At 40.0% G+C, this 27,308-nt stretch overlaps 1 protein-coding gene across 2 annotated transcripts in view; it reads left to right on the forward strand.

Moving 5' to 3' along the window:
• LOC122798177 (ectonucleotide pyrophosphatase/phosphodiesterase family member 2-like) overlaps positions 1–20,974 on the forward strand; it is a 353,630-nt gene extending 332,656 nt beyond the window's left edge. For both annotated transcript variants that reach the window (XM_044066918.1, XM_044066917.1), the window contains one exon: positions 20,796–20,974. In XM_044066918.1, coding sequence (XP_043922853.1) covers positions 20,796–20,959 — 164 coding nt within the window. In that variant the 3' untranslated portion in view covers positions 20,960–20,974. The remainder of the gene's footprint in view (positions 1–20,795) is intronic.
• Positions 20,975–27,308: the final 6,334 nt, after the last annotated feature.

Genomic DNA, 27,308 nt, shown 5'->3' on the forward strand with positions numbered 1-27,308 from the left:
AGTGTGACATTGCCAGTGAAAACTTTTCCAGTGTTCCAAAGGAAAATTCTTGAGAGAGAAAAACACAAAAGTTGATTTGAAAAATTAGGAGTACCTTGGACATGCACCAATGTTTGATACTGGGAGATGGAGGTAATCAGGAAGAAGACCAGCACCAGTGAACTTAAATTTGTGAATAAGTAAAAGACTATAAAGCATTGGTCACACTTGTGAAAAATGGCTTGGCAAGAAAAAATTGGTTAAGAAGGGCTGGACCTTTGATAATTTTGTTTAGAACACTAAAGAGAACTGTAAGTAAAACAATTTGTTAATTCTATAAAACATTTCTTGATTTAGACAGCACAATATATCGTAAAACAGTTTTGTGTAGTGTGCATTCAGGGGTACTTCAATTGTGAGGTGGGGAGTCTTTTCATTGGCTGCTACACATGTTATAAATACTAAAGTAAACAACCATTTTTCATTAGTTATACCAGTGTTAAGGAATACTAGACAAAAGCAAGTTAATATAACGTGATCTTGGGGTGGCATGTAAAAGTGTACCAGTTGTATATAAAATTAAGGTAATTTTCTTTACTTTTACAACGGTGGATGCCTGGATTAATGTCTAGCTTGAGCTATGGACTTTTTTTTCTAAACAAATAGGCTTGAACGATAGGATAAAAAAACTCAAACCAACTACCCTAGCGGCTGACCACCTTCCTGCGGAATTCTTACAAATTGCATCTGATGAAATAGCCTACCCCATATCAATCCTAATAAACAGATCTATAACTGAGATGAACATTCCCTCAATCTGGAAGACTTCCTATATCATTCCACTTCACAAAGGAGGTACCTCCCTGGAAATGTCAAATTATAGACCAATAGCCATCCTGTCCCCCATAGCGAAAATCATGGAAAGATGCATCCACAAACAACTTCTTCACTATCTGACCTCTAATAATCTCTTGTCTAATGCCCAGCATGGTTTTCGTCCGCACCATAGTACAACTACTGCCCTCCTTTCCTTTATTGACTCAATCAACAACAATCGCAATAACAAACTCATATCATCTGCCCTCTTTCTGGACCTATCAAAAGCATTCGATATGGTCAATCATCAATTCCTTCTCAACATCCTTGAAACCCTACGTCTGGACACTCCAGCACTAAACTGGTTCAATGCCTACCTCACTGGTAGGCAACAAGATACTGGGCCCACTTCTGTTTTCCATCTTCATAAATGACCTTCAGTCAGTCATCCCTAAATCCACCTGCATACAATACGCCGACGACTCCACCTTAATCTGCTCCGACGTCTCCCTCTCGAATCTCCAAATGACCACACAACATTGTTTTTCACTAGTTGAAAAATGGTTCACTGACTTAAAACTTCTACTTAACCCAGCTAAAACCAAACTATTACTTTTCTTCCCCAACGTCTTCTCACCTCTAGGTAAAGAACTCCCAAACACTAACAACACAACCTTTCATATTAAATCCAATAATGGGACCCTCATAACCCCTGTCACCAGTACCAAACTGCTAGGTGTCACTATTGATCATAAGCTCAAATTTGACATACACATTACCCAAACAGTAAAGTCTGTTATTAAAAAACTAGGATCTATGTACAGAATTAAAACTTCCTAACTCCCACTACCAAATTAACTATTGCTCGCACCCATCTCCTCTCTTCCCTCCTCTATGCTTCCCGATCCTCTCTTTTCTCAATAAACGTGAACTTAACATGCTCTCTCTTGCCTATAACCACATTGCCAGATTTATTACAGGTTCCCCTTATCGAACCCATCATTGCCTTAATCTGCGAAGACTTGGCTGGTTGGAACTGCCAAATCTCCTCAAACTTAGCCAACTCTTGAAGCTTATAAAATAATCAACCATCCTGATAGAACTCCCTCACTGTGCAAAATTCTAACTCCATATACTAACCTCAACAGTCTCCGATCATCAAACAGCATCCAGATCCTAACCATTAAAGCAAAAAACTCAGGTGGGGATGCCCTTTATGCAAATTCCATTGGCAAGCAGTGGAACTCCCTGCCAAACAACCTTAGACTTACTTCTTCGCTCAATCATTTCAAAGCTAACCTTAAAGAATATCTCTCCACACAATGGACATGCCCATGTCGAGAACCTGACTAACTACATATCTCATTACTTCTAGGTCCACTTCCCTAGCACATTTCCCTAATTGCAGATCTCTAAAATTTCTCTTTCCTTTAGTAATAAGGAAAATCTCTGATTTCAGTCTATTTTTCAGTATCTTTAACGAAATCAATGTTTTGTGTATAATTTCCTGTCTGTCCTTTAGTCTTATATAACATCTATGTAAATTTTCATTCCTGCATATGTAAGCTGTATTCTCTTGTTGTAACAATACTTTGAATCTTGCAATTTAAATATGTACTTCTATTGTGTATTGGAGCTTTTCTCCTCGGGCCTCTACTGAAAACGGATATGTATCCAGATAGACCAGCCCGGTTAACAAATGTAAAATAAAATAAAATAAAAAAAAAAATAAAATAAAAAGATGAAAGATATGGAAGTACCAAGTTTTCTGAATCTGCTGAGTTGTTGGCTTGTTTTTTCCTATTAGCAAATTCTCTCAGTGAGGGACCTGAAGCCTTCAGCTGAAGGCAGCTGCACAGGAAAGCTCTGCACCTTGTATTCTAAATAAAACGTACAAAGAATCCTGCAAAGTTGTTATATGTTTTTTTTTTTTTTTTTTTTTCTTATTGCAGACAAGCTGTCTGCAGGTGCAAGCAACTAATCTTGAGAGTTCTGAGCTTTGTTTGCTCAGAGAACTGAACCATTTAAAGGCACATTGGAAGCACTTCTGTGAAAAATGGTCTGAAATTCAGGGAAGTAAGTCAGCAATAGTAGCCTCCCCGGCAGTCTTAAAACTTTAATGCACTTAATAGAATAGTACACATTTCAGTTTTATTTAAATGTAGTACTTTTTCTTGGGGCTAAAAGTTAACATTATCAGAAAGCATGCAAGCCATAGCCATATTTCCCACCTGGGAGGGGAATCTAGATAAGTACTGACCGCAATCAGTGTAAGAGGGGGGACATAAGCTGTAACATGCCCCTTAGCATGGGTGACTTTAATTTTATATTAGGTAATGTATGTGGGTGCAAATATCAATTTGGTGCAGTTGCCCCCATCTGGATGGTTAAATTTCATTTGTTTAAAATGTAAATTTTGTATTTTTGTTCTATGTTAATAGAAGGTAGGGGTTGGGAAAATGTAATTACCTTTTTTTTGTTTGGCTTTCATTAGAGCAAAAAAGTCTTGCAACTGTGACTTGGGCTCAAATGAAAATGAGAAGAAATTGTATAAAAGATCAGCATGCCCAAAGGTGTGTGCATGTAACAGTTATAAATATACATTCCCAACATTTGTTAATATAAATGCATGCAAGTGTATTCATCATCCCTTGCCAGTAGCCCCTTACTATGTACCATTATTGTATCCTTCTATCATTATTGGAGCTCCTCTAGCAATCTGTATTGCTCTCATTTTCCTTTGTCCCTGATATTCTGCTGAATATCCATCATGAAAACCTATGTCAAGTTTACGTGCCCGTTTCTTTCCAAATATGTCTCCTGCAGCATTGCTATTTTCACTAATCTTTCCTTTGTGTCTAGACCTGTAAGGCCATTTACATTCCAAGATAATGTGGATAGAGTAGTGATTATGATGAATAGATATTGTTCCCCCTTATCGTGTGTGATATTTTTTAGTGTGCATTTCCAACTTTTGTGTTGCATGTTCACACTAATGCTTGGTAGGCTGATGTTGTTTTATAGAGCTGTTTCTTCTCTTCCTCTTTGAGATCTTTATCACATTGTTCTGGGCAGTTGAAAATTTTGAAACAAAATAGATACATTTACAAGATGTATCTCTCCACTTTAACTTATAGCAAACACACAAGACTAGAAATATTTTCAACAAATGAAATTTAACTCTTCAGATAGGATCAGTTGTCCTAAATAAACAACTGCACCCACAAGCATAACCTAATCTTAAATTAAGGTTACCCATGCTAAAGTGCGTGTTACAGCCTGAGTTTCTCACTTAACCAGTTGCAGTCTGTTCTTTTTATATCGATTCCCCTCCCAGGTGTGAAAAACAGCTTGTATCCTTTCCGAAAATATCAACTTTTAGCTTTAAGAGAAAGTTCATTGGCACTAAATAATGCATTAAGGCTGCTGGGGAGGATACAAACTCTTTATTTCCCATTAACTGCAAACTTTGTTACCGAACTGCTTGCAGTTGTACCTTTAAAACTTTGCATTCCTTCAGCAGGGAATACTCGGAGCTCTCAAAATCAAGTGCTTGCAACTGCAATCAGCTTCTCTCCATGTAAAAGCAGTTAGCATAAAAAATGAGCAACTTTGTGGATGCATGAATGGATCTTTGTCCGGTTCAGTCAAAACGGAATGTACAGAATTCCCCTGGCCTTCAGCTGCAGACCTGTCTCTCACTTGGAGCATTTGATAATTGAAAGAAAAAAACAAATATCTTTGCAGATGCAAGAAACCTAGCATTTTTCACGACTTTCATTCTGTTTTCTTACACAAAAAGTTGTTTATAGCTTAAGCCAATGACATTAATCTAGGCTTTTATATAACAACAAGGGAAATTATTTTAATTCTACATGTAGTATAATCTGTGTACATTTTACACCCCACTCCACCCCAGCTCCCCAAGTTCACATTATATCAACTTAAACTTGCTTCTCTCCAGCCTTTCCTCTTATGCTGTAAAGACTCTACTTTTTGTAAATAAGTAAAAGTAATGTTAGCACATGCAACAGTTACTGAAAAGACCCACATGCATTTAAAATACCATTGACTGCACACTATACAGTATAGCATGTAGTTTATAACATGAAATATTTTATACAACTATTATTTACAGTTAATACTGGTTTCCTTTTTTGAGTTCTTATAAAGAATAGTAACAAAGTAGGGTATCAGCTTTTATTGTCCACCTCATACACTTTTTCTTGGAAGCCATATTTCCCATGAGTGTGATTAGTGAATAAATGGGATTGCAGTAAGTCATAAATTTCATTGTTGCCAGGTTTCTTCCTGATCATTTCCTAACACAAGACTCTGGTTCAAGTTCAGGGTACTTTTGATAATTTTTGTCAACTTCTGTGCTTTTTCTCTTTCTCAAGTATTTTCCTTTGAAACATTGGAAAAGGTTTCACTGGCAAAGCTGAGCTTTATTGATAGAAGAAAGAGAAGCAATGTCCTCTTCTGCTTTCTGACTTACTTATTTGGTGAATGTTATTTCTTCCTTAACCTGTTCTGTATCAGAAAATGCCTTTGATCCTCCAGGAAAAAAATAACCAATATCTTTCTCTAATCCCACCACTGGGGAACATAACATTTGAAAAGGCTATCTGGGCTTCTTTGCACTTTTTCTACATTTATCCTTCTTTCAAAACTCCTATAGACAGTTAGGCAAAATAACTCCAGGGTCATGCTCTTGGCCTAATTTCAGCCTCAACAAGTTTAGTTCCCCTTGCTCGAGAATCTTCTCTGTCTGCAGCCTTATAGGACACTGTCCCATTCCTCCAGCAAGCCTCATCTGAATATCCATTAATTTTACCTAAATACATGGTTTCTCCACTTCCACAAATGGTCATAGACCCTGCAAGCTCTTCTAGTGTAGTTCATATTCTTAACTCTTCCCAGCTGCCCAGTATCAGAAAGTCATACAACAGCAAGGGAACGCTTTTCTGTTTGGGCTTCATTGCTTCGTTATTGTCAGCATTTGATCATCTTTCTCAAATATTTGACACAGATCTCTCTTATTCATGTGTAAATGTGCACTGAGCTGCTATCTTCGGTTAGCAGCAAGACACCAACTTATTCTTACTGCCTTCAAAAATGTAACCATTAGAAAGGCCTTTCATACTTTTAATCAGACATCCTCTGCTTGTGTTCCTCTGTGAGATTTACAATTTTTTCTTGAAAAGCTGACTGTTCCTCCTCTTGAACCAGCATCAAGGGCGGAGTTGAAATTTTTGTATTGGAAATGTTAGGAGAGTTTTAGAATGCAATCTTTACATCTGAGTCTTCTGTACTTCGAGGCTAGACTTTCTTTGAGAATGAATCCTTCTGTTATTTTCAAAGTACCAAACGAGGCTGTCGTTTTCCAGCTATTCAAATAGTGTTTTTGCTTTATATGGATGCCCACAGACCACTTGGATTTTATGTAGGCAGAACCAAGAGACTTTCTTATTGTTCAGCAGCACACTGCCTTACTGGCATATGGGTAGAACGGTCTTGCTGTCCTCCCTCCCATCAGTCTGTTAAAGTTTAGAACTCCTCCCACTGCCTGTCTCTGAGTGGCAAGGACCGGTCACCTGGCAGGACCAGGACAAACCTTGACATTCACAGACAGGACCTTTTTGGTTTTCTTGTCACAGTCACGGAAAGATGTCTTGTGATATTGCTTCTCTCTATGGGTGATATTGGCATATAAAATAAGAAATTCCTGTTTGGTTTTATTTCCCCTCTCTGCCTTTTTCCATCAGTGGAATGTATTCTGTTTTACTTTTTGGTATGTAAAATTTGTATATAGTTTGTGTGAATTTTCAGTGTAAGACTTGTATTGTTTTTAAGCTCTCTGAATTTCTGTGGGATTTATAACTCTTGGTGTTTTATAGCTATTTCTGAATGTTTAACCAAATTTCTGCACTAAGGCAGTTTTCGTGCACTTCCTCATTGTCTTGCGCTGCCAGAACACCAAGTGATTTGTGGCTGTTATTTCTCTTGCTTAAAAGCTTCTGAAAATTTTAACAAGAAAGATGATGCATTTTATTTTCCTTTGGGGCTGTGATTATTTGAAGTTATTGAGCACATTTACAGCATTTTAAACATTCTGTTTCATCTAAATCACAATTTTGGTGCCATTTTGTTTGTGAAGAATTTCTGACAGGAATTTTTCTTATGTTTATATTTAATTACTTTGCCTAGGTTTGGGTTGTTGTTTGATGTATTTGAGTAGAGTTGCAACTTTTTAAACCGATTTCTAACTTAAATTGCAATTTTGGTGCCATATTATTTTTGATATTTGACAGGAATTTTACTTAATATTGTGCTTAATGCCTGTTCTAATGCTGTTTTAAGCTATTTCTGTTTATGTTAAGAAAATGGCATTTGTTTATTTATATATGGGGTCCATGTGATGTGTTTTTTGTGCTTTTGTGCTGGATTACTGAAATTGTGGTCTTTTTTCTACATTAAACTGTTCAGCATAGTTTCCCTGTAGAAATAGACTTCAGTTTGCTATTTAGAGGGAACATTGTGGAATTTGTCCATTTGATACAAGGCTAACTATGCAACTAGTACTTTGCATTGATTTGGCTAGTTTTTGTCCCCAGTCTTGATGGATTTGGGTACCCCTTTTGCATCTAAAAAATAAAGTATAAATAAAAAATATGCCTCCCTCTATGGCTTGTGACTCAATAGTAACCCTAGCTTCAGGCATGTTATTGGACTACTTGCCTTCTGTTACTTTCAGGACCCCCTGGTGTGGTTGTTTCACAACTGTGCTTGACAAAAGGATCAGACAAATCCTCTGGGGCTGTACCATTGCCTGCTTCTGGTGTGAGAAAACCAAACCTTCGTGGGTTCTCCCCCTAGTTAGTGTAGGCTAAAAAGAGATGTGGTGGGACAGCTGACTGTAATGGCTATGGCTAGATCCATTATTCAGGCAGTTTATTATGGGGTGTATACCTGGGTTATGAGTTATGGTCATTTTGCTAAGTATCCTCTTTTTGAAAGTGACCCTCTGTCTTAGGACTCTGGTCTGTCCGAGTCTGAACATTTGGTTTCCTCTGATGATGAACAGGTGCAGTTACCAAAACAAATGTTTTCTTTTCCCCCAAATGTTGACTAGATTCAACTGGGAGCAATCAGCTGCCTCTCAGATTATTGGGATTTATGATCTCTTGAAGGGTGAGATCCGGGACATTAAGATCTTTCCTCCATCTTCCCAGCTTTAGAAGATGTCTTCAAGAGTCTTGTTCTCCACTGGTTATTTACTTTCTTTTCCTAGGAAGATATTTAAGAAATTTAGGGTATACTTGGCCTCCAAGCCTGTTTGTCTGCAGACCCTGCTTCTGTGTCCCCAGCAACTTTTACTAATAAGAAAAGACCACATCTTCTGACTGATTCCTGCAAGATAAACTAGGCAGGTGGTTAGAGTCTCAGGGTACGAAGCTGGTGCAGTCAATCATGGTAACTTAGAAATGTGTAACTACCAGTGTTTTATGTGGACATTTGTGATGTGCTGCATGTGAAGTTTAGATGAATTTGCTGCATCATTGCCTGCAATGCAAAAGACAATTTTCCAGTGTTTCTTAGGTGTCAAAACATTCTTAAAGTGCCTTGGATGGAACTGATATTTCTAGAAATGCAGTGTTTTCTAAGTGGTGCCTAAAAGGAAACAGATGGTTCATTGTGGTTAATATTCCCCTGGTCTTGCAATATTTGAGTCACTTCAGGATGGCTTGTCATTTGTGTTCATTAAGTTGCATTTAGCAGCCATCTCTGCTGTGACAATGGATTCCTGTTTGTCTTCTCTTTTAGTAAAACAGTTCATGAAAGGAGTATTGCATGAGACCCCCTCACAAGCAAATTCCTCCTTTGTTGGACCTCAATTATGTTCTTGAAAAAAATGGATCTTACCACCTTTTTAGCCAACAGCTCATGCTGATCTCATGTTCTTAACATGGAAAACTGTTTTACTTACTGCTTTTACATCTGCACAGTGAGTTTCTGACATGCAAGCTGTCATGGTGAGACAACCTTACCTGATTTTCCACAGGTGATGGGGTTATGTCCTGCACTAATATTTCTTTTATGCTGAAAGTGGTGTCAGAGTTCACTTAGTCTTTTAATCTCCCTGTGTTCTTTCCAGAATATAAGAATAAGGGAGAGGGGATACTTCAAAACTTGGATGTGCATTGGCAGCTGATGTACTACTTTGACAGGGCAAAGCCCTGTAGGAAGGCTGAAAGGCTTTTTATTTCCTACACAGGGGCAAAGAAGTCAATCTTTTTCTAAGCAAACCATTGCATGTTGGTTGTTATCTGGTATAGCTTTTTGTTACACCCACCATGGCAAGGCAAATCCAGGCAAGGTAAAAGCACATTCCACTAGGGCCTTTTCCTCTTCAGTGGCATACTGGAAAGAAGTGGATTCTAAGTAGCTATTCTAGAGGCAGTAACTTGGTCCTGTCTACATGTGTGTCCATAGGGGTTGTGGTTTATAGGGAGCAGTAGCCCAAACCGGCAGTGCAGAGAAGCATGGTCCATAAAGGGGAGTCACCCTTGAATGTAAATGGTTGACTGCGGGGGAGGTGGGGTCCAAGAGGTAGGTCATAAATGAAAAATCCCCCAGTGGAAGCAGTTTGGCATGATGCTCCAGGACAATCTTGGATTCCTCTCCGACCCCAGCCTTAGTATGGCAATAGTCCAGATGCTGTAGGAGAGGCTGGTAGTCCCGGCACTGGGTAAGCCAGAATAAATCAGAAGGGGAACAAAAAAAAGATGGAAGGTTATAGTTGAGTGTAGAAAGATAGAATAGGGGTTTTAAAGTTGAAAATTAGAGTTTAAGATGCTTAATTAGCTAAATAAGAAATAAACGGCATGCAATTATAAATTTTAAAAGTTGCTTTCTCATTTAATGCTAGTATTGTACTTGAAACTGTAGTTACAAAGTAGAGCAGACATACTTAGATGTGGAGTTTTTTTTCGCTAGAGGGAGGGAGATTTCTGAGAAATTAACATATTAGGTCAACATTGGGAATCTTGAGTTAGGTCAGCTAGGTTAATAGAAAAAAGAAGAGGATTGTAATGAACTGACTACTTGCAAAACAATTTTTCATAAATTAGTAAACTGAATAGTTGAAGTTCTTAAAGGGGCTTAAACTTATGATAATGTATTACATGTAAACAAATAGATTTTGACATGAGGCTTGTGAATAGTGCTGTAATAAAAGAAGAGTGTACAAGTTTCTCCTTAGCCTGGAGGGTGAAAGAAGTCAAATCACTGATTTATAAGGGAAAGAGAATGTTACTTTTTTTTCTACTGCTTGTAGAGTGTTATAGTAAGAGAAGTAAAGATTAGAATGTCTTTATGTAGTTAAGAAATTGTTATTGGAGGGAGGGATGCAGGAATGTTTTATAGTTGTAATATAAATGCCAAAATAAAGTCAAATAAAGAGATCAGTTGCAAATATCAAAACGCAATAGAACATGGGGATCAATAGTACATGAAAGTCGGGGGGGGGTGTAAGTAAATCAACTAGGTTAAATTTGCAAAGTTAATACACTGTTCATCCTATAAGTATATTAGTGTCAAACATAAATGGATAATTTGGAGTGGGGTATGGTAACATACTTTTGAAAATTAGTAATGCACAGATAATAATGCAATAGGAACTGCACCTCAGACAAGAAGAGAATGACAAGGAAGTGGAAAGGAGGGATTTTTTTGCAGGGCTAGAAGTAGAAAGAGAGAGGGCATTGCTATTAAAGATACAGGAATTAAAGTTGAGGAAGAGTTAAACATTGGCAGCAAAAATCCAGCAGTGAACTGCAAGAATTATAAGTAAAAAATCTGAATCCTGGTCACTGCTAGTGCTAGGCAGACTTAAAATGAAAGTCAGAATACCTGGGAAGTATTACAAAGTGAAGGAACTACAGTGATAAAAAAAAAACATGGGATTGTCAGAACAAGATAAAATGCAGCTTAAAGCAAAAAAAAAAAAAAAGTGTTTTGAGTTCCCTGAAAATTTGAATAAGCTAGAAAAGCAAACCTGTAGGCACAAAGGCTAAGACAGCAACAAGTAGAAGGGGTGATTATAAAAATTAGAGACCCAGACAGTGGAATACATAAAATAGACCCAGACAACATTACAAAGTGATGGTAAAATACTGTCAGTAGCTTACATAGTCAAGATCTGGAAGCAGAAAATAAAGTGCAAGAAATTGATAATTTGTGGGTACTTTGTTTTTCCCAAAGGGGATGACTATGCATTTTTTGGCATTTAGTTTAAGGCCATGACTCCAGCACCAGTTGTCCGTTTCAGTGAGGCCTTTCTGTAGGATGTATGTGTCAGCTGGTGTATCGACTATGGCGCCTAGTTTGCAGTCATCTGCGAACTTTGTCAGCCACAACCCTCCCATGTTTGCTTTCACATCTGAGAAATAAATGCCGAACAAGAGGGGTCCCAGGACAGAGCCCGGTAGGACACCACTTGTGACTGGCTTTGAGTCTGACATGGCTCCAGCGATTTTGACTTTATGGGTTCTATCCTTTAGCCAGTTTGCAACCCATCTTGTGACATATGGATTTACATTTAAGCTGTTGAGCTTGTCTATGATGCCTGAGTGGGGTATTGTGTCGAAGGCTTTAGCCAAGTCCAGGTAGGCTGTATGGACTGCTTTGCCCTCGTCAATGGCTCTAGTGACTGTTTTGAAAAAGTCAACCAGGTTCAAAAGGCAGGATCTGCCCTTTACAAAGCCAAACTGTGTGGGATCAAGTGTCTGTAGATCCCCAATGTCTCTGTTTATGAGTTCCATAATGATTCTTTCCATAGCTTTGCAGATCAGGCTGCTTAAGCTTATGGGGCGGTAGTTACCAGGGTCTGTAGAGGTGCCTCCTTTGTGGAGTGGGACCACTGTTGCTGTACGCCAGTGTTCAGGTACATATCCTGTAGTAAGGCTAAGGTTAAATAGCATTTTTATGTGCAGGTTTAGCTCCTCTTGGAGTTCACGTAGCATGCAACCCGGGATACCGTCAGGTCCCATTGATGCTGTGTTTTTAGCTTTGCTGAGGGCGGTTTTCACCTGGACATCTGAGATGATAGGGAGGTTACATTCAGCTGGGATAAGTATTTCTTCTTTTGGGGGTGAGGGAGGGGAGAAATTTGCACTGAACCTGTCTGCCAGAATGTTGGCAAAATCTGTGGGTTTAGTGTATTTTTTGTCATTGTGAACTAACTCTGAGCATATCTGAGGGTTTCCGCCCAGGTTTCTAACATAGCAGAAGGCCTTGTGGTTATCTTTAGTGTCCATAGCGATTTTTCTCTCAAAGTTGGCCTTGGATGTTTTTATGAGAGAACGTAGCTTTCTACTAATGCTGATCGGAGATGCCTTCTCTTAATGGGATTTTGCTCTGTCGTGCAGTAGCTTCCTTTTGTTATACAATTTGTTTATGGCTGGGGTCCACCAGACAGGACGCCTGCCCTTGGTGGAGAGGGTCTTGGTTTTGTTTGGGATTGCATAATCCATGCATTCTTGGAGATGTCCGTAGAAAGCATTTGTGAAGGATTCAGCATTATGGGATGTGGTTTCCACTGGCCCAGTGGGCTTAAAGGATACCATCTCAGTCTTAAGAAGTGTAAAGTCGGCTTTTGAGAAGTTTTTCACTGTAGTCTTTTGTGTTGGGGGTGGAGGTGGGATATGTATATCCAGGGTGATTAGTTTGTGGTCAGATCTCACTAGTGAGGGGTATACTTCCAGTGTGGAGCACTTTGTCCCCATGTTTGTGATGATCAGGTCTAGTATATTATCTCCCTTGTGGGAGAGGTGACTAGCTGTTCCATTGCATTTGAATTTATGAATTCCAGGAACCTTTGGGCTAGGGTGTTAGGGCTAGAATAATGCACCCAGTCTATGTTAGGATAGTTGAAGTCTCCCAATATGATGGTGTTTGGTGAGACATTCATATCCTCCAATGTCTTCAGGAAGGCTGAATGGGGTTCCTGAGATTGGGAGGGTGGTCTGTAACATGCTACCAGTTGTATAGCAGTTTTGCCTACGGTTAGTTGCACCTGGATGGTCTCTGATGCTTCATGTGTTGCCACTAACCTGGAAGTGTGGGTGTCCTTGATGAATATGGACACTCCCCCTCCCTTTTTGGTTTGGCCCGAGTTTTGGGGTCGAAAAGCATGATACGAGGTATAGCCTGGTAGCGCTGGGGTGCTCTCAGGAGCCTTGAAGCAGGTTTCAGTTGCTGCATAGACATCGATGTTCTCCATACTGAGGAGTGCTTCGAGAGCCTGCATCTTGAGATTTAGACTTCTGGCGTTGAGCAGCATTACCCTTAGTTTTTTCCATTTTTGTTTTCTAAAGACGTGGGTTTGTCTTTTGAGCCTTGCCTAAAAAAGGCACTATGGGGGAGGCAAGAGCCATAGCCAATATCCGGAAGCCCAGTGGTGACAGATGCAAGCTGTCCCTTACGAAGCAGCGTGGCTTGTCCAGCATGTCATCCCAGGCAGACAGACATTGGATCCCCCTAGAATGACACCAGTAATTGAGCCAGTTATTAAAGCTGATCATCTTGTCTGTGTATTGTGGCATCATTCTTGGTGAGGGCAAGATGCTGCTCAGGGTCAGGGTCATACCAGCCTGGGCTACATAAACAAAGAGCTCCTCTGTCTCTTTTTCATGTAGTCCAGGGAGGTACGTCTCCTGTCATTCACGCCAGCATGGACAATGACTGAGTCATATTTGTACTTGCTTTGGAGTGACCTGAGTGCGTGTGTTGTGGAGGATCCTAGCTCCGGATAGGCAGCTCACCGTTACCCTCTCCTTGTTCAGCCTGGTAAGCGGAACGTCAGTGTGTCTGACTATAGAGTCACCTATTACTAGTGTATCAGGCATGGTGTTTGGCCTTAAGGGCTGTGATTGTTTGACACGCTGATTTATTGAAGTATGTGTTGCATGTGTTATGTTTTGAGGTGGTGGATTTTTGGTTGTCTGCTTTGGGAGCCTCTGTTGTTTTGGTAAGTTTTTTGTTAGAGCCTCCGAGTATGTCTTTGTGTTATTATGTGTTTGGTTTGCAGTTGTGGTAGGTCTATGTGGGACTGGGTTTGCTTTGTGTGTGGTTACCTTCTCCTCCTGTCTGGTCTTGCCAGTCCTGAGTTGAGAGAATTCAGCCTCCAGTTTGGCTATATAGTTGCATCTCTCACATGTATTTGTGTTTGTTGGGAGGAGGAGAGGGTTGTCTGTGTACATGAGACAATTATAGCATTGTCTCAAGATTCCCAGATTAACCAGCTGAACCGGAGAGGATGCTAGTAATATACTACTCTACATGCTAGAATATTATAAGGGAGTGCTGTGCCTTTAAGGGAAGTGGGTACTCACAGCGGTGGTAGGTGGATGTAGTGCTTACTTTAGTTTGAGAGTGCTTACTTAGAAGAGAGGTTTTGAGAACAAGTGCTAGGCTTATAATAAAGCGAGTAGACTGATTATTATAAGAGTAGAGCTTTCTTAAGGGAAAATTGGAAGAGCAGACTTGGCGGAGCTAGAAAAAGTTTAACCCTGTTTAACCGGCTATTCGCACAATCGCACAAAGCCGCGCAAACGCGGATTTTAAACAGGGAAGTTCAAAAGAGATAGAAATGGTCCAAAACAACCAATTACTACAAGCTCTTGTGCTGAGGTCACTCCTTCAGGGACGGATAGGCTGCTCAAGGCTCCCCACTCCTACTGGTGAGCAAAGAAACTTCCTTCTATCCAAGTAAGGCAATGGACAACACAGGAACTACACCACAGCCCATAATACAGCAAAGCTTGTATACTGGTCTAAACTAGTCGAGGAGAGGTGGGAAAACAAGGATTTTTTTTTTGTTTTTGAGATAGAAAGCACACAGAAATGCAGGAAACCGTAATAAATCAGTTACACAGGCTAGCACACTTTAGTGGGCAGGCTCAACAGTTAAATTTAACAAACAAACTTTCGACCAAGTGGAACTTTAAGTGCAGATAATATGTAATGCAACAAAGAGCTAAAAAAACAGTTTAAGCTTGTTCAAAGTAAGCAAGGAGAATGTATTTTAGGTAAAAAAACAGCAAAAAATACTTAAATCAGGAAAGTAGTCGCTTTTCTCAGTTCTCTGCTGCTAGGACCACTCTGCAGGACCACAAGGAGCTGTTTCTGAGTAGTATAGCCAGAAAAAAATGCTCAGAGGCGGATTTTAAACAGGGAACTTCAAAAGAGCTCGAAATGGTCCAAAACAACCAATTACTACAAGCTGTTGTGCTGAGCCACTGAGTACGGAAAAAGTAATCGGAGACCTGGGGACCCAAGTCGATAGTGACCTCTCATTTGACACCCACGTTGCCAAAGTGGTTAGAAAGACTTTCTACCTTGCCCACCTTATCATGAAGGGATTCACATCCAGATCAAAGGAGGTCATTGTACCCCTATACTTCTCCCTTATCAGGCCCATGATTGAGTACAATGCCCCATTTGGTATGTACCTCACACTGCACTTGCAACAGCTGGAGAGACTCCAAAAGTACCTCACCAAGAGGATCAAGGGTCTCCAACATATGTCATATGCTGCCAGACTAAAGAAACTCCAGCTCTATTCAGTAGCATACCACCTACTCAGAGGTGATCTGTGCCTGACGTACAAGGCCATGTCCAATCAGGAATTGATGGACATGCTCCACCTCAAAAAATCCAAATCCATCAGAACCACGAGAGCTAAAGATTTAAACCTCAGCACAAATATGAATAGGACATGCTGGAGGTACCGATTCATAACTCAGAGGCTTCCCATACTCTGGAACAGAATCCCAGTTCATGTTAGGCAGAGCCCCTCACTGACTCTCTTCAAGAGAAATCTTGACGAGTGGATGAGAGATCGTAGGTTTACCCCGGGGGTCATCTCTGTGTCACTACTAGACAGAGGCACAGTAAACTAATTCTAATATGTAAGGGGGTCTTCACTGTGTCACTACTAGACAGAGGCACAGTATTCTAAATGTATTCTGTACACTTTTGTACCATTACATGGGGTGGCGAAAGCCACATCACTATGGCTAGGCTTATAAATGCCCCAGGGCAGATAGCCTAGTACTAAACTATGAAACTATGAAATTATGGTCTGTTTAGAGAATCTGAAATTATCTGAAGTAACAGAAGACTGTGTTTTATTGAAGAAAATCAAGGAAAATGAAGTTAAAGCAGCAATAACTAGTCAAAAAATAGACGAATGCCCAGTGTAGATGGGATTCCAACAGTGATTTGGAAAAAGAAAAGTTTTTTTTTTAAGATCTGGAAAAAATATTTAACAGTATATTAACTTCTTGGTGTAAAGTGGTGGTGAAGTTTGGCGAAAGAAAGGGAAAGACCCAGCTGACCCTGGATCTTATTAGAACCATTTCATTTGTAGATCTCAGCTATAAAGTCTTCATGAGAATTTTAGCTAAAAGGGTGGTCAAAAATGTTGCCAAAAAAAATGCATCAGTGTGGCTTTACAAAGGATGCTGAATGCAAATAAAATAAATTTAATTCTAATGTGGCCAGATGCTAAAAAAAATCAGATGGTCATCTGGAAGGTCATTATGAAATTACTTGAGGCCTTTGATTTCCCACAAAAATGTGTTTCTTAAAAAAATGGGTTTTAGAGGGGATCCTAGGTAAAAATAGTTAAGTGAAAGGATCTCAGAAATGGTCAGTCTGTCAGGAGATACTAGACAAAGATGATTGCGTTCACCTTTCATGTTCCTAGAACCTCTAGCCAGGAAAATCAGACAAACTAATGTTACAGGTTGCAAAAGGAGTAATGCATATAACTTTATTTGCAGGTATAATTATTTCTTACATACCCAGAATGTGACCTAAGAATACGATATAAGAAACGGGTGTATTAGGTTAAAGAAATGTAATGTTCTATCAGGATAGAAAGTAAATGAGTTTAAAACTAATGTAATAACTTTAAACTATATGCCAGCAAATATGATTGGTACAGGGGATACCCTTTCCTCTGTGGTTATGACAAAATGAGTTATCTAGGAAGCTGGTTGAAGCCAGTACTGAGTAGACTTCTAATGAAATGTGGGAAGAGATAACCATAAAGATTATTAGAAAGAAAAGGACTATGTTATTTATGGATTAAAAAAGGCCATTGAAACTGTCAGTTTGGGTAAAATCTGTTTACTGGCAAGTAGACTCGCTGCCTGGATTTCTGCAATGGAAAAAAAGGGAGAAAACCTGAAAAAAATGAACCAGAAATGGAGAGAACACTCTGACTTGAAAGAATCCCTCATTTGTTCAGCAAAAAACAGTTCAGGTTTTAGCTTTGGTACATGGCATATCTACAGAAATTTAGAGGAAAAAATAACTGATATACTCAGACATGTTTAAAATTAAATTCTGAAGGAATATATCAATTCAGATAATAAACGGGTGGGGAAAAATAGAAGCAGCTTTAGCTGTTCAGGTGAACTGATTAAGCTGCAAAACTCTGGGGATGAAATGAAGAAAAGGAGTATTTGGCCTACTTCTTTTTCTTAACAAAAACAAGGAAAACCTGAGATTTTCTGCTGTATTATTGAAACTGGAAGGAACAAACTATTAATTTTCCGAAAGAACAAATAACCAACTTGACTATTGTTTCATGGTAGGAATTTTTTTTAACTGAAAGGGCACATTATATGTATGATCCAAATCTGTCCACAAGAAAGCACCCAAGACCTGTATTTGTAAAAATACCAGCAGAAAGAGATGATCCTGTGATGATACTGTGGCAAAAAGGAAAAACATTAAAAATTGGGGATAACTGAGTGCTAGTAGAAAATGATTATATTCACTGTACAGCAGGCATAACAGATGGACTTTTATCACAGCAATAAGGGAATTGTCAAGACGCAGGTTTGAGATTCAAGATGCTGTAGCCAATGGTTGTCAAAATATTTTTTCCTGGAAGATTAGGGGCATGCTTTATACAAAACGGGCAAAGGAGAAAGTAAAACATTTAGCCACCAAAAAGTAGCCAGAAAGCTGAAAGAGGACTCTGCTTTTCATTCTTCTGCTAGCAAAGCCTATAGAGCATCTTTGCCAGTGAAACCTTTGCCATTATTCCAAAGAAAAATCTTTGAGGGACAGAAAAAGCATAGGAGCTGACAAGAAGAGGCTAGGCTGGATTGAATTTGTATTTCACTGGAGCATGTGTATTTAATTTGAAAGCTTTGACTTAGTCCAGCAACTTTCATATCATGCATATGTAAGAACTAAGATACAATTGCAGGATAATGAAGTAAAATGAGACACTGATGCTTTTTTGCTTGTTAAAAAGAAAAGCATTTAAGGAATAGGTATTGGCAATTATTTGACAGTTATTAGGGAAGACAGTACTTTAGAAAGGCTAACTATTGTGTGAGATAAAATGAAAGTGGAGTTAAAAATAAGGTAGAAATAAACAAGAGAGTGAGAAATAGATGGAAACAAGTGTTAGTCATAAATAACATTAATAATTTACCTTATATGCCTTCACTCAGGAACAAAACTTCAGGATATGCAAACAAAGAATTAGTTTATCTCTAAATTGTATAGTTGGTGGAACAAACTCAATCTGAGGTACTAAGGTGGAGTGGAGAGGTTTATGGATATGGGAGGAGTCAGAGCCTTGGATCTGTGAAACTTCAGAGATGATGCTGAGTGAGGTCTGATCTGATTAGATCAGACAAACCCGTACATTGAACCGGACAAAAATCGGACCACACAGATTTATCGTTATGGTAATTGCTTAACTTTTGTTTACGGTATATCAACAAGCTAGGGAGCACAAGGCTGTGTCCCCTATTCAGACAGGCTTTGAGCACCTGGGAGTTGGTTCTTCAGTATTGGGTAACCCTCCAAGTACAAGTCTTTCTGTCAGAGCAAACATGCTGGAAACTGAACAGAACCAGGACAGACCCTCATGAATAAAGTCAATAGGTCTTCCAGGTATTGATCCAGTTCTGGTCAACACCTCAAATAGATCTGTTTGCCTCCTTTTAAAACAGACAATGCATACTCTGTTTATTCCCTTACAAGGGAATTTTCTTTATGCACTCCATTCTTTCCACTGAGAGTATTTCCCAATATTCAGAAGGATTCTGTAAAATTTTTGTGATTAATCCCTTTTGGCCCAGGTAGTATTGATTTGACCTTTTTATGGAATTGGCCAATGGCAGTTACCACTTGTTTCCTGATGATCTGCATCTTTGCATACAAGACAGGAGGAGTTACTCTCCCAAATCAATTGTATCTTGGTTAGCTTCTGGAATCCTGATACCTTTTAGGTGCCTTGTTTTTGCCAGATGTGCAGCAGGTACTAAAGCAGATAATAAATCCTGCTACTAGAAAATTTTATTTTGATATTTGAAAAACATTTCTAGTTGGTACATACCTAATAACCAGGACCTTACCTGAGATTATACTACTGTTACTCGAATATTTGTGTGAGTTACTGGCCTCTGGCCTTTGTACTATTAGGTACATTTTGTGGCCAGTTCAATATTTGACCATGGATCCTTCTCTTTCCTCATTGTTTTCTTATTAAAACATTTTTGATAGTTTCTCCTGATATCACCTTGCATACAGTTTGCTTCTACGTGGACTTTTTTCTTTCTGCTGCACATGAGCAGATTTAAGGCTCATTACATTAACATTTCTACTTGTTCGGGCAAGATCATTTTCTGAGATGCTAGCTTTCTTGGCGGGTAAACTCCATATTTGGTTTGCCTTTAGAATAGGGCATCTTTAGGAAAACATCCTCTACTCGTGTCCAAGGTTATTTTAGAGTTTTTTGAATCGGGCCATCAATCTCTCAGTGTTGTAGTCTAACCCTCGGAAACATAGAGAAGAGTTCACGTACTCTGAACATGCATCGGCTCTTTAGAAAAGCCAGTCTACTATTTATTTCTTATGTTGGGACTACAAAAAGGACAACCTGTTTCAAAAAGTTGATTTCCCGTTGGTTGCCCTTGACTTTCCCTATTGTTTTACCCACCATGATTAACCATTTCCAGGTGGTATTAAGGCACATGCTCTGTGGACCTTGTCTTCTTAATGACATATTGGAAACAGGTGGACTCTAGAAGCCTTCTGGAGACAAATGTGGTCCTCTGTGAAATTATGTACTGCATTCTTTGTTTAGATCCAGGTTTGAATTTGCTAGGACCATTATCCAGGGGCTCCTGGATCCTTAATCTTCCTTCTCTTAGATTGGATGTGCTATGGTATTTTATCCAGCATACTGCAGCAGTGGGAATGATGAACTTGGGCAAATTACACATACCCATAACAGCAGATGTTCAAACATGCTGCTCTAGCTGCTTCCACACACACACACACACACACACACACACACACACACACACACTCAAGTGATTTATTAGGAGATTCCTTTTTGGCTAGTTCAGGATGAGTATGTTACCTCTTACTTGTAGCCAAGAAAGTCCTGAAAATTTTCCAGTCTGACTGTTAATATCCCTGCTCTGAGTTGGCCAGTCAGTATAGTGGATCTCAGGGGAGGGATCCAGATCTTTTCGAAGCCGTCTGCTTGCAGGGTACAACCCACCGGTAACTGCAGCCGCGAGTAATTAGAATATCTACTGTTCTAGGGAAGTGTAATTTGCATAACTGTACTTTACTTGCCTGCTGCACGTTTCTTTTGTTTTTCTACCCAATAACCCTCACTTTAACACCACCATTTAGAGGACAGCCAAAAATGAGAAAAATAAGACTATTTAGTATGTGGGCTGAATCATACTTGTCTTCTAGGACTAGTTTCATGGAATAGGACCTCACCATTAATGTGGGGCAAAGAATGAAATTGTGTTATTACATCATGAGGCATGCACATTATGCTTCAAGAATTGCACAGTGAAATAGGCACTACATTTTCAAATTTGTCTAAATGATTTATTTATTTTTACTTTGTATTGTTAACCATGGTTATTAACATTTAGGTCCCAGCTGGACATGTAACAAAGAGCGCTGTGGAGAACGAAGAAACGAGTCATATGCTTGCCACTGTTCTGATGATTGCATGACTAGAGGAGACTGCTGTACCAACTACTATGTTGCCTGCAAAGTATGTGTGCCTCAAAACGGTATCATTAAGTGTCTGTAAAAGCAGTGAAGAAAGAATGATTGCATAAGTTTTAATCCCTTATTCATTGGATTATGCCCCAAGCAAAACATTTTGGCAATGATTCATAGAAAGGCTTAGCTGTCACTCAGCCCAATGCAAAAAATGCTTAAAGAGAGAACAGAATGTTATTTTTTGTAGTGGAGGTTAAGGCTGAGAAAGGGCATTCTGAGTTTTGCATGATGTGAAGAAAGAAGCATATTGTAAATATTCTTGATTTGTAGAATTCATACAGTGCCTATCTAAAAAAAAAAAAAAAAAAAATATTTAAAAGAATTGTAAAGCCAGGGGTAATGCCAAGTTAAAAATATACTGTTATGTTCAACATTTAGTTCACTGTTGCAGTAGCCCAAGCTGTTTAGGTCCTACTCCAGTGACTGGCCAGCTTTTGAAGCATAGCAACACCTATGTGTTCTGACTATCATAAGCTTAAGGTGATCTCCAGTAAAAAGTTGAAGCACCAAATTAGTCACCGTTCTTTTGCCGCAGAGAAGAGCACTGTTTTCATTGGTCCCATTGAACTGTCGTTTGGTTAATGATCTGTTAGAGCTAAGTAGTTAAGTCCTACTGTGATGAAAACCTTCCATTATATTTATTTTTCTAAGGCAATCTGGTGTGCTTTCTGACAAAAAATGTCTTTGCCAGGCAGCTGAGTGCATTGCAAGGTAGTCATTGAATTTCTCAGGGAGTTTATGTATTTCTTTGTGAACTATTTGTATTAATAAAAACTTTTTTGACAGAATTTTCTTAGTTTTGTAAGCTGGCGTATTTGGGTCAGGATATTGTGCTTGCGGGAGGCTGTCAATATTTTAATCAACCCCGGTACCACTTGTTCTGTACCGTTTACTGACTCGTCTGGACTCCTGTCCACATTTGAAGCCTCATTCTTGGCTAACCTGATAAGCAGCAACGATTTTCCCTTGGTTTTACCCTCTGATCACACAAAGAAGAAAGTTGTTAGGCAGTCTTTTGGTGTCAGGCCTAATCCTATTCTGCCTCCGCTGCTGGTGGATAACTACTCTTGGTTCCTCAAACCTCTTTTTTCCCCCAGAAAACAGAATGAAATTCATAAACCACAAAAAATGCATTTGTTTAAAATTGGATATTCCTAAATGTACAGCTGTTCCTTCCTCCTCTTTTGTCTGCTTTAGAGAATGTTTTTTTTATTACTGCTTCTAGTTTGTCTGGCATTCACCTTCCTGTCTTCAGGAAGTCTGACATTTTTTATTAGGGGTACTTCAGACTCCTGAGCATTTCTTTTCCAACCCTGAAGTAGATCCAGCAGGAATTTCTTTATTCAAACCTGCTTCTGCTAAACAGACTGTTGCTCCAGCTTCTGCTGCTAATAGTCTCATACCAGCTGACAAGGAAGGAAAAGCTTTTTGACAATTTGTGGAAGGCAATGTATTATTTTGCTTTCACTTTCAGGATTTGAATCTTTCAAGCTCATATTAGTTTTTACTTTTATCTTTTGAGAACATATAAACGTTGGTAGCATTCCTTCTGAGGTAAAAGATACGTTGAATGCATTTCATGCTGTTAAATGTGTTTTAAAGTATGTGTTTGCTGCTGTTGCTGCTTCTGGGTTAGTAATGAGAAGATTGTCCTGGGTCTTTTGCACCCGATGTTAAAACTGAAATTTTAAATTATCCTTCATAAAAGGAAGCTCTTTTTAGCCCTTTTACAGTGGAGGTTCGCAAGAATTGTGATGAAAGGGGAAAGTTGATTCAAGGAGTGACTCACATTTTCAGGCCTCTCTTTTTTAAAGCAAAAAATGTTCCCTTTCTTCTTGGCTTCCTTTTTCAGTGAGCAATTTAAGCACCATGGAGATGTCAAACAGGAGTTTAAAAAGCAGTGACAAGGAGGTTCCAAAAAGAAAGGAAAAGCCTCTCAAAATCAAGACAACACTCCCAGTCACATTACTGATTGCTTGTTCTGCCCCCCCCAATCCCACCGGGCAACCTCGCCATCTTTCTAAAGCTTTATGTTCCCTTGTTGTACTAGATTTTGGCAGACAAACCGGTGTTAAAGGTAATTCAGCTGGGGTCCACTTGGCAATGAGAATTGCTCCCTCCTTACTAGAGGATTGCCCCTTGAACCACGTCTCCTTGTTTCCTTCCATTCTGCATCTTATGCTTGCTCAAGAAGTAGAACCAGTGCCTCTATGCCTGTTGGGCAAACACTTTTATTTGAAGATTTTTATTATACCAAATAGAGGGTCCTAGAAGCCTGTACTGGACCTTGTCTTTATTAAATCTTCTTTTTTTTTTTTTTTTGTCAAGATCCTAAAGTTCATAGGTTGGTACTAGGCTATTGGCCCTAGGGCCTATACAAGTCTAGCCATAACAATTCCCTGGCTATTTCTTCCCACACTATTTACTTCCCTGGACCCCTGTTTAACAGGGTGACTGATGTGATCCCCCATCCAATCGTCAAGGTTCCTTTTGAAGAGGGCCAAGGAGACCTTATGCTTGACATGTATGGGCAATCTATTCCAGAGTCTGGGGAGTCTCTGGGTCAGGAACCTATCCCTCCAGCATGTTTTGTTTATTGTGATGACAAGGTTTAGATCCCTGGAGCATGTGGTTCTGAGGGATTGGAATTTCTTTAAGTGTAGCATGTCCAACAGGAATGGGCTTGACATGGCCTTTTATGTTAAGCAGAGATTGCCTCTGAGTAGATGATATGCGACAGAGTATAGCTGGAGATTTTTAAGGCGGTCAGCATAGGGCATCTGCTTTAGGCCTGTGATTCTTTTAGTGAGGTATTTCTGCGGCCTTTCCAGTTGCAGGTGTCTTGAGAGGTACATACAAAATGGGGCATTGTATTCTTTAATGGGTCTAATGAGGGATGAGTACAGTGGGACAATGTCCTCCTTTTTTTTGGATGAAAAGCCCTTAGTGATGAGGTGTGCCACATAGAAGGAATTCCTGACTATTGTGGCGATGTGGTTATTGAAGGTGAGACCATTGTCCACCTTGTGTCCCCAAGTCTCTTGTCAGACTTTCAGTGTTTAGTGTACTGCCACCTATGTGGTAATTCACGGGTACATGTTTTTTTCCCAAAGGGGATAACTACATTTCTTGGCATTGAGTTTGAGCCCATGGCTTTGGAACCAAGCATCGGTTTCTGTTAGGCCCTTTTGTAAAGTATCCACATAATTTGGGGATTCAATAATGGCTCCCAGTTTGCAGTCATCTGCGAACTTCGTTAGCCAGCCTCCCTTAGTGTTGGCCTGTACTTCAGAGAAGTAGATGCCAAACAAGTGCGGTCCCAGGACTGAACCCTGAGGTACTCCACTTGTCTGGAGCTGGATTTGGAGTCCGCTACTTTTACAGTGTGGGTTCTGTCAGTAAGCCAGTTGGCAACCCATCGAGTGATGCAGGGATTAATGCCCAGTAAGTTTATCTATGATTCCAGAGTGGGGGATAGTATCAAAGGCCTTGGCAAGGTCCAGATAGGCTGTGTGGACTGCCTTACCCTCATCCACGGCTCTGGAGACTGATTCGAAGAAGTCAATCAGGTCTGACCTGACCAATGAGGGGGTGACCATAGGTGTGGCGCATCAATTTTCCCATGTTGGTTATTACCAGGTCTAGGATATTGGAGCCCCTGGTGGGGACTATGGATTAGTTGATCCAGGGCGTTGGAATTTATGAATGCCAAGAACCGTTGGGCACAGGTGTTGGTACACGAGTAGTTTTCTCAGTTAATGGCAGGGTAGTTGAAATCATCCAGTATTAGAGTGTTTGGTTGTATCTTAATATTTCCATTATGTTTAGAAAGGTGTAGTGAGAATCTTGGGGCATGGTGGGGGATGTGTAGCAAGCTACAATTTGGATTGCAGTCTTACCTAGTGTTAGTTGCACCTGGAGAATTTCAGACGCATTGTGTTGGGCAGCTAGCCTGGTGGTGTGAATATCCATGGTGAATATGGACACTCCTCCACCTTTAGTGTTTCGATCCTGGTTTGGTGGCCGAAAAGTCTGGTAAGTGTTGTAGCCTGGTATTGCAGGGCTGCTCTGTGGAGCCTTGAAGCAGGTCTCTATTACTGCACAGATATCGATGTACTCCATTTTTAGGAGTGCCTCGAGAGTGTGCATTTTGAGGTTTAGACTTCTAGCATTGAGTAGTATTACCTTCAGATGTTGCATGCTTGTATCTGCTACGGTGGTGGTTTTGTCCATTGAACTTTGCCTAAAAAAGGCACTATAGGGGTGGCAAGGGCCTTAGCCAATAACCTGATTCCCAGGGGTGACAGGTGCAGACCATCTCTGACAGAGCATCGTGGTCTGTCGATCATGTTGTCCCAGGTAGACAGATACTGGATCCCCTTTGAATGACACCAGAAGCTTAGCCAATTGTTGAAGTCAGTCATTTTGTCCTTTTATTGTGGTATCCTTCTGGGCGAAGGCAGGATGCTACTCAGGGCTAGGGTCATACCTGCCTGGGCCACATGATCAGAGAGCTTTTCCATGTCTCTCTTCATGTAGTCCAGGGAGGTACGTGTCAAGTCCATTCACTCCAACATGGCCAATGATAGAGTCATATTTGTACTTGTTGTGGAGTGACTTGAGTGCACGCATTATGTGGTGGATCCTGGCACCCGACAGGCAGTTGACTGCCATTTTCTCCTTGTTCAGCCTGGCGAGTGGGACATCAGTGTGTCTGACTATAGAGTCACCTGTGACTAAAGTGTTAGGTACATTGTTTTGCCTTGGGGGCTGTTGCTGGGTGGCACACTAGTGTTGTGAGCTATGTGACACTTTGGTTGGGATTGGTGTTTGTTTCCATGTCAACTTCGGAGGTCCTTGTTGCTTGGGCAGGTTACAGTTAAGGACCTCCGGGTATGTGGATTTAGTGTTGCTATCAGTGGGTGCTGGTGGTGTGAGTTTAGAAGGGCTATGTGTTGCTTGAGGTGTAGTGTGGGTGTTAACCTTCTCCTCTTGACTGTCTAGCACAATCTTGGGTGGACAGAGCTTTGCTTCCAGTTTGGCTATGTAAGTGCATCTCTCGCAGGTTGTAGTTCAAACTGCTTTCCCTTTTAACTCTGATCCCTACTGTATCTTTTTATGGTAAAGCTAGATGCTTATCACATTCTCATTGCCAAATAGTTCAGACTTTAAATTTTTTTTCTGACTGGCTTATATTGTCACCTGTCTGTTACACTTTGGGTTTTCCATTGCACCAAGGGTAATTAGAAAATGTCTAGCTGGAATAACTGCTTATTGCAAACTTCAGGGCATTCACATCTTTACATATTTGGATGATTTTCTTACATTTGCATACCTTTTTTCCCCTGGCTATCAAGGGCCTATAGCAGCTGTTCAGAATCTCTTATTTATTCTGGGTTTTCAAATGAACTTGCAAAAAAATCTTCTCATCACTTCTCACAGAATTGTATTCTGGGATATCTGTTAGGTTGCTCCCAGGTCAACATCTTCCTTCCTCCAGGCAAAGTAAGATGTTTCAGCAGTACTCCCTGAGTTTTTCCATCCAAAGCAAAGTATCTGCAAGGGAATGTCTCAGGGTTTTGGGGTATATGGCATAGATGATTCTTGCACTTCCCCTGGCCAGGATTTGGCACCGCAGGTCAGTTTGGATTCAGCATTTTCTGCCTTAGTCATTCCAGATCCTTGATTTGGATTTGTAAGAAGGGAGATTCCCTGGTGGGTAGATCAGATGCCTTGAAATCCATGTCTCTCATTCTGCCTTCCAACCATACTGTAGTCTGTCACTACAGGTGCATCAAACCTAGTATGGGGAAAGATTTTCTAAAGGGGTGAAAGTGTAAGGTCAGTGGAACCCACATGACAAACAGAAGCACATAAATATCAGAGTGGGTAGTGGTCGATGCTTTGAAAGCTTTAAATCATCTCTGGTTCCCAGGACTTATGCTAATTTACACATACATTACTATAATGATGTGGTACATAAACAAGGCAGTACCATATTGTTCTTTTTGTGGACTTAATGTGATAGCCTAGGAGATAGCAACTCGGCTCATTTTGACACTCTAGGCTTCATAATTGCAAACAATTTTAGCAGGTCCTGGACAGAACCTTATGGATGACAATTTCATGCTGGGGTCATCCAGGAATTGATCCAACTGCAGGGAACACCTCAGGTAGGTCTGTTTGCCTCCTGTAAGAATAGAAAAAATTATCTTCCAGAATTCCTTGCAAATAGGCCTGGAAGACAGATGATGTACTATTTCCATGGATGTGACTGTTGCTGTATGATTTTCCACTCATTCTACTAATATCCAAAGTTCTACTGAAGATCTAGAGGGACTCCCCAAACATTGTGGTGGTGACTCCCTTTTGGCTCA

Source organism: Protopterus annectens, chromosome 3.part1, assembly GCF_019279795.1.
Source record: "Protopterus annectens isolate FY-2018-M chromosome 3.part1, PAN1.0, whole genome shotgun sequence".
Lineage (NCBI taxonomy): Eukaryota > Metazoa > Chordata > Ceratodontiformes > Protopteridae > Protopterus > Protopterus annectens.